The following is a 7,500-nucleotide window of genomic DNA, read 5'->3' as shown; positions in this document are numbered from 1 at the left end:
TCTTTCTCCTATCCCTTTATTCCCTCACACCCTCTAAGTACCTGTCTCATACCTTGATTTCTTCATTTCAAATCCCTCCATCTCTCTACTAATATAATACCTCTCTCTCTCTCTCTTTCTCTCTCCCTACCCCCATACTTGCTCCCCTGCCATATAGTGTGAGTTAGAATGAGACTACAGAGTAGTTATTGTATGGATGTAACCGTCACAGTGAGTCTTTGTCCCAGTCTTATCTCTGTCAGACTATAGAGACCAGGGTGGTATAGGGGTCATGACCTGGACTAAATGAGTTCCACATAGATCTCTACTGTCTCCTCTCCTCACAGCTGCCAATAAGAGGCCAGTGCAGGTGTGTGTGTGACTTGATGACATGATTAAATGATCAAAATGAGGGATATATGAGAGTACATATGCTGCAGTGTGTCTTTGTTCAAATGGTGTGACCATTTACAGGACTTGCTGTGTGTTTTAGTGTGTGGTTGTGTGTGTTTTACTGTGTGGTTGTGTGTGTGTGTGTGTGTGTATTTTACTGTGTGCTAGTGTGTGTGTGTTACTGTCTGGTTGTGTTTTACAGTGTGGTTGTGTGTGTGTGTTTTTACTGTGTGTGTGTTTTTACTGTGTGTGTGTGTGTGTGTGTGTGTGTGTGTGTGTGTGTGTGTGTGTGTGTGTGTGTGTGTGTGTGTGTGTGTGTGTGTGTGTGTGTGTGTTTTTACTGTATGGTTGTGTGTGTGTGTGTGTGTGTGTGTATTTTACTGTGTGGTTGTGTGTGTATTTTACTGTGTGGTTGTGTGTGTATTTTACTGTGTGTTTGTGTGTGTGTGGCTGTGTGTGTGTTTTACTGTGTGATTGTGTGTGTGTTTTACTGTGTTGTTGTGTGTGTTTTACTGTGTGGTTGTGTGTTTTACTGTGTGTTGTGTGTGTTTTACTGTGTTGTTGTGTGTGTTTTACTGTGTGTGTGTGTGTGTGTTTTTACTGTGTGGTTGTGTGTGTGTTTTACTGTGTTGTGTGTGTGTATGTTTTACTGTGTGGTTGTGTGTGTATTTTACTGTGTGGTTGTGTGTGTATTTTACTGTGTGGTTGTGTGTGTGTGGCTGTGTGTGTGTTTTACTGTGTGATTGTGTGTGTGTTTTACTGTGTTGTTGTGTGTGTGTTTTACTGTGTGGTTGTGTGTGTTTTACTGTGTTGTTGTGTGTGTTTTACTGTGTGGTTGTGTGTGTTTTACTGTGTGGTTGTGTGTGTGTTTTACTGTGTTGTTGTGTGTGTGTGTTTTACTGTGTGGTTGTGTGTGTGTTTTACTGTGTGGTTGTGTGTGTGTTTTAGTGTGTGGTTGTGTATGTGTGTTTTTCGTGTGTGGTTGTGTGTGTGTATTTTAGTGTGTGGTAGTGTGTGTGTGTGTGGTTGTGTGTGTGTATTTTAGTGTGTGGTAGTGTGTGTGTGTGTGGTTGTGTGTGTATTTTACTGTGTGGTTGTGTGTGTGTTTTACTGTGTGGTTGTGTGTGTGTTTTACTGTGTGGTTGTGTGTGTGTTTTAGTGTGTGGTTGTGTATGTGTGTTTTCGTGTGTGGTTGTGTGTGTGTATTTTAGTGTGTGGTAGTGTGTGTGTGTGTGTGGTTGTGTGTGTGTATTTTAGTGTGTGGTAGTGTGTGTGTGTGTGGTTGTGTGTATTTTACTGTGTGGTTGTGTGTGTGTTTTACTGTGTGGTTGTGTGTGTGTTTTACTGTGTGGTTGTGTGTGTGTATTTTAGTGTGTGGTAGTGTGTGTGTGTGGTTGTGTATCTGTGTTTTAGTGTGTGGTTGTGTGTGTGTTTTACTGTGTGGTTGTGTGTGTGTTTTTTGTGTGTTGTGTGTGTGTATTTTTCGTGTGTGGTAGTGTGTGTGTATTTTAGTGTGTGGTAGTGTGTGTGTGTGGTTGTGTATCTGTGTTTTAGTGTGTGGTTGTGTGTGTGTATTATAGTGTGTGGTTGTGTGTGTGTGTGTGTGTGTGTTGTGTAGGAGTGTTTTAGTGTGTGGTTGTGTGTGTGTGTGTGGTTGTGTGTGTGTGTTTTTTGTGTGTGGTTGTGTGTGTGTATTTTAGTGTGTGATTGTGTGTGTATTTTAGTGTGTGGTAGTTTGTGTGTGTGGTTGTGTATCTGTGTTTTAGTGTGTGGTTGTGTGTGTGTATTATAGTGTGTGGTTGTGTGTGTGTGTGTGTGGTTGTGTAGGAGTGTTTTAGTGTGTGGTTGTGTGTGTGTGTGGTTGTGTATGTGTGTTTTTGTGTGTGGTTGTGTGTGTGTGTGTGGTTGTGCATGTGTGTTTTAGTTTGTGGTTGTGTGTGTGTGTGTGTGGTTGTGTATGTGTGTTTTAGTGTGTGGTTGTGTGTGTGTGTGGTTGTGTATGTGTGTTTTAGTGTGTTGTTGTGTGTGTGTGTGGTTGTGTATGTGTGTTTTAGTGTGTTGTTGTGTGTGTGTGTGTGTTTGTGTATGTGTGTTTTAGTGTGTTGTTGTGTGTGTGTGTGTGTGGTTGTGTATGTGTGTTTTAGTGTGTTGTTGTGTGTGTGTGTGTGTGTGTGTGTGTGTTTGTGTATGTGTGTTTTAGTGTGTGGTCGTGTGTGTGTGTGTGTGTATATCTCCCCTCCACCAGCCCCAGTGTATTGCTTGGAGGCCACGTTGTCGTTCCCTCATCTCTAGTGGTTGTGACACGGGGGCAGGTAATTGTTATGTCTCAGTGCTCAGCAGCCAACCGCTTGTAAAACACACACGCACGCACGCACGCACACACACACACACACACACACACACACACACACACACACACACACACACACACACACACACACACACACACACACACACACACACACACACAGAGCCGCTTGTAAAATACCACAACACACACACACTCCCAGAGGAAATCTACCACGTTCAGACGTTTGTGTTTGGGTTAGCCTCACTAAATCATGTCTTTGTAACAGACTTAATCTGGTGTTTTCTCTTTCTGAGGGGATTTACAGAAGGCTGCTAGCGAGCACCAGCAAGATGTTGATAGATGTCGTGTTTTTAATGTTGTTGTTCAGTTTAAATCCAATTGACTTGCGACAAAGCCCTTTAAATCGGGGAGATTTTCTCAATCTGAACACAACGGAACATATGGAACCAAGATCTCACTGAGATAAAATCACTGAGGACATGCAGGGACAAGATCTTACTCCCCCTCCCGAACACACACACACAAGAGCACGTGCACATGCACACACACACACACACACACGCACGCGAACACGCACACACACACACACACACACACACACACACACACACACAATGAAGCCTTACTGACAACAGCGGCTACCTTTGATGACAGAATTACTTAGCTCAGCCTAGTTCGATATCAGCACTGAATCTAGTGCACTGACTGTGTAAGGTGTCAGACAGGTGCAAATGTATTTAACAGGCAAAGCTTAACCGATATAACCCAGCCTGGTGTGTGCACAGGTGTGTGAGCTCAGGTTAAGCTAGAAAGCTGTCCTCTTCTGGTAATATGCGTGCAAATACGTAGCTTGCTTGGTGTAGCTGTATTTCACTAATTGAATGTGAGTGTTCAGCAGTGTGTCTGTGTGTGTGTGTGTGTGTGTGTGTGTGTGTCACCTCCCTTGCCTTTACAGTGATAATGCGTTGCCGGGCAACCTGGGTCAGAGTGTGCTCTGTGTCCACAGATCTCCTGATGTTAATGTATTTCAGACAGGCAGCAGAGAGGACGCCCGCCCAGGCTCTTAACCCCTGAGAGAAGGGGTCCTGAGGCAGTCGCGGATCTGTGGCTAAGATCTCTGTGCTGCATATTTAGGATGAGTCCTAAATGGCACCCTATTCCCTATATAATGCACCACTAGACCCGAGTAGTTCACTATGTAGGGGATAGGATGACATTTTGGACTCAACCTAAGATCTGTTCCGGGGTCAGGATTAACTGACGATAGCCCACTTATATGCAGAGCAGCGAGAGGGAAGGAGAGAGACAGAGGGAGACAGCGAGTGCTAAAGATGGGCTCATCCCTCCATCCTCTCAGAGTGGAGGAACAGATGCTGGGGAGTTTTTGCCTATTGTTTTTTTTATCACTCTTTTTTTCTCCTCCAGATTCATCAGATAAACGAGGGGAGAAGATACGGGAGGGAGAGGAAAAGATGAGGGAAATAGTGGGTAATTGTGTGTGTTGGGAAATGGAATGTGTGCGTGTGTGTGTGTGTGTGTGTGTGTGTGTGTGTGTGTGTGTGTGTGTGTGTGTGTGTGTGTGTGTGTGTGTGTGAGTGTGTGTGTGTGTGTGTGTGTGTGTGTGTGTGTGTGAGTGTGTGTGTGTGTGTGTGTGTGTGTGTGTGTGTGTGTGTGTGTGTGTGTGTGTGTGTGTGTGAGTGTGTGTGTGTGTGTCCTAACCTGTAAGCACCACCAGGCTGGGTTGTTGTAGTTGGAATCTACTCCAAACTGTTCAATAGTCCTGTCGATCCCCACTTCAGACCCTCTCCGTCCCTACCATTCACACACACAGTATTCAACATATTCAAAATATTACAGAGCCAAAGTGACAATAATACAGACTTTGCTCTGTTTTTGGTCTTTTTAACTGAATAGTTGGGGTTTCTACGGCTCCAGTCTTATGAGAGTGAACAATCAGTAGCACTTTAGTGATTCTATTCTCTGCTCAAGGTCTCTCCTCCAGAACAAAAGAGCATCACTATGGTAACCTAACACTGTCATCAAACAGAAAACAGAACCACCAGCTTAGTCAGGTAGCAGGGGTTCTCAAACCTCTCCTCAGAGACCCGCAGCCGTTCCGTGCATTTCAACTATTCCAGAGCACACCTGATTGAACTCGTCAACTAATTATCAAGCCCTTCACTAGGCGAATCAGCTGAGCTAATTCCCAGTTCACACGTCTGAGGGTCTCCGAGGTTTGAGGACCACTGATATCCTAGGAAAGAAAACACAACAACATTGCAATCTCACAATAGAAAAGGTTTACTCAACGTATTAAGGCATTGGGAGGCATTTGGAGGAAATTGAAATATTGGTGAACATTTGAATGGAAATAAAATCATCAGCATGGTGCTGGTCTCACCTGGAGCTGTAGTTGACCGAGGCCTGGTGCTGCCGCGGCAGCAGCTGCTGCCATGGTAGTAGGTACCAGCTGGAGAGGGTAAGGGTCACCTGGACAGAGGAAAAGAACAAATACACGTCAGCTATCTCTCCTTCCTCTCTTCCTTCACTTCCTCCTTCCTTTTCCTGTTCAGTGCCTCCCTACAATTTATGTGTTGGACAGACTGTGCCCCTCTCCCCCTTCCTTTCCCCTCTCTCTCTTTTTCTCTCTCTCTCCTCTGTCCTCACCCTCTCAACACCTTCACACTCCTCTATATGCACTAACACAGCCCTTTCTCCATAACATGGCCCTACCTCCACTCTACCTCGTTTTCTCTTTCTACACCAAGACAGCTTTGACAGTCCCATGTGAGACCTCTCTCCTTTCATTTCCTCCCTGTTCTCTATTTAGGCCAAATGATCCCCCATCCCATCTCTCTCTCTCTCCTCCTCTACCTGCAGCCCAGATAGACCCTTTACTCTTCTCTCCCCTTGTTCTCCATTCTATCCCTCCATCTGCCTCCCATCCCTCCCTCCCTCCCTCCCCCTCCCTCCCTCCCTCCCTCCCCCTCCCTCCCTCCCTCCCTCCCTCCCTCCCTCCCCCTCCCTCCCTCCCTCCCTCCCTCCGTCCCTCCGTCCCATCTCCTCCCCCTCCCTCCCTCTCTGGCCCCTCCCTTTCTCTGGCCCGTTCTAAAGCCCTCCTTTGTCCTGTGTCTGGTGCGTCCTAATGAAAGGCTGATTGTGTGGCCTCTCTCTAATACCTCCCGACAAAGACTCTGAAGGTGTTCAAAGATAAAGACGCCCTGGACGTAATTAAGCCAGAGAGGGCGACGTCACCGCTGCAGCGCTCTTTCTATTCTCTCTGCCTCTGTTCTTACCGTCTGCACCCGCTTTCTGCAATCGCCCGTTGTTTATGCACCCTCTCTCTATGCTTATTCTTGTATCTCTCTCTCTCTGTCTTCCTGCCTCTCTGCCCCCCCCCCCTCTCAGTAGGCCATGTCGGCAGTAAGTGAAGTCTGATGAATCAGGGATGGAGAGAATTGGAAATAAAAGAGAAGGGAGCAGGTTATTAGCACCCAGCTGCAGATAGATAGGCCGGTGTAATTACAATGGGAGGGAAAGGTCAGGGCTGGGGGCAGAAAGGAGGGATGGGAGAAGACAGGGGAGGAGGGGATGGAGAGAGAAAATGGGGGAGGAGGGATGGAGCGAGAATGCAGGGAGAGGAGGGATAGCGGCAGAAGACAGGGAGAGGAGGGATAGAGGGAGAAGACAGGGAGAGGAGGGATAGAGGGAGAATATAGGAGGGAGGAGGGATAGAGGGAGAAGATAGGAGGGAGGAGGGATAAAGGGTGAAGATAGGAGGGAGGAGTGATAGAGGGAGAAGACAGGGAGAGTAGGGATAGAGGGAGAAGACAGGGAGAGGAGGGATAGAGGGAGAAAATAGGAGGGAGGAAGGATAGAGGGAGAAGACAGGGAGAGGAGGGGTAGAGGGAAAAGACAGGGAGAGGAGGGATAGAGGGAGAAGATAGGAGGGAGGAGGGATAGCGGGAGAAGACAGGGAGAGGAGGGATAGAGGGAGAAGATAGGAGGGAGGAGGGATAGCGGGACAAGACAGGGAGAGGAGGGATAGAGGGAGAAGATAGGAGGGAGGAGAGATAGAGGGAGAAGACAGGGAGAGGAGGGATAGAGAGAGAAGACAGGGAGAGGAGGAATAGAGGGAGAAGATTACTGCCACTAGGCATAGACAGTCAGATATAAACAGTGATGCTAATACATCACAATGTTCTCAGGGTATGACTCTGCATATCTGACTGGGTCCCAGACTTCTTCACAAAGCTATATCAGGACAATACACTGGGTCTCTCCGATCTGGCCATGGCACTAGTGTATGTATGTGTGTGTGTGTGTGTGTGTGTGTGTGTGTGTGTGTGTGTGTGTGTGCCCAGCTTTGTAACAATCAGTCTGGACCCAGGACCCCACCCAGACCGGATCCGGTCACAATAAGCAGTATTTCAGACTTCAGCATTCAGCCTCTCCAAAACATTTTTTCCATGCAACTCTGGGACTTTAAAAATTCCAGGGTCCAAGTTGCATTTTTTAGAGGGATCCTTATTATGCACTACTGATGCGGAGCTGGTCAAAAGTAGTGCACTATGCAGGGAATAGGGTGCCATTTGGGCCGCAGATTTTGCCTACTGCTCCTTAAACAAACAACGGAGAGGCATATATTCATGCTCCTCATGGGGACACCGCTGTAACAAAAGAGAGAAATAAAGAAAGCAAACATGTTGCTCTTGACCAGAGAGATGCAACTCCCTAGACTACTGGGTGGGACTGAGAGTTCTCAATGAGAGGGAGAGAGAGAGAGAGAGGGAGAGAGAGGGAGAGAGAGAGAGAGA

General features: G+C 46.9%; 1 protein-coding gene across 10 annotated transcripts in view; it reads right to left on the bottom strand.

Moving 5' to 3' along the window:
- Nucleotides 1–7,500, bottom strand: part of LOC135514841 (transcription factor SOX-5-like) — a 211,783-nt gene that overhangs the window by 35,164 nt on the left and 169,119 nt on the right. For 5 of the 10 annotated variants that reach the window (XM_064938496.1, XM_064938494.1, XM_064938495.1 and 2 more), the window contains 2 exons: nt 5,085–5,173; nt 4,403–4,495 (listed from right to left, as the gene is read on the bottom strand). In XM_064938496.1, coding sequence (XP_064794568.1) covers nt 4,403–4,495; nt 5,085–5,173 — 182 coding nt within the window. The remainder of the gene's footprint in view (nt 1–4,402; nt 4,496–5,084; nt 5,174–7,500) is intronic. The other 5 variants (XM_064938500.1, XM_064938501.1, XM_064938503.1 and 2 more) reach the window with 1 other exon arrangement.

The sequence above is a fragment of the Oncorhynchus masou genome, chromosome 26 (assembly GCF_036934945.1).
Source record: "Oncorhynchus masou masou isolate Uvic2021 chromosome 26, UVic_Omas_1.1, whole genome shotgun sequence".
Lineage (NCBI taxonomy): Eukaryota > Metazoa > Chordata > Actinopteri > Salmoniformes > Salmonidae > Oncorhynchus > Oncorhynchus masou.
This window is presented reverse-complemented; position numbering and strand designations above follow the sequence as displayed.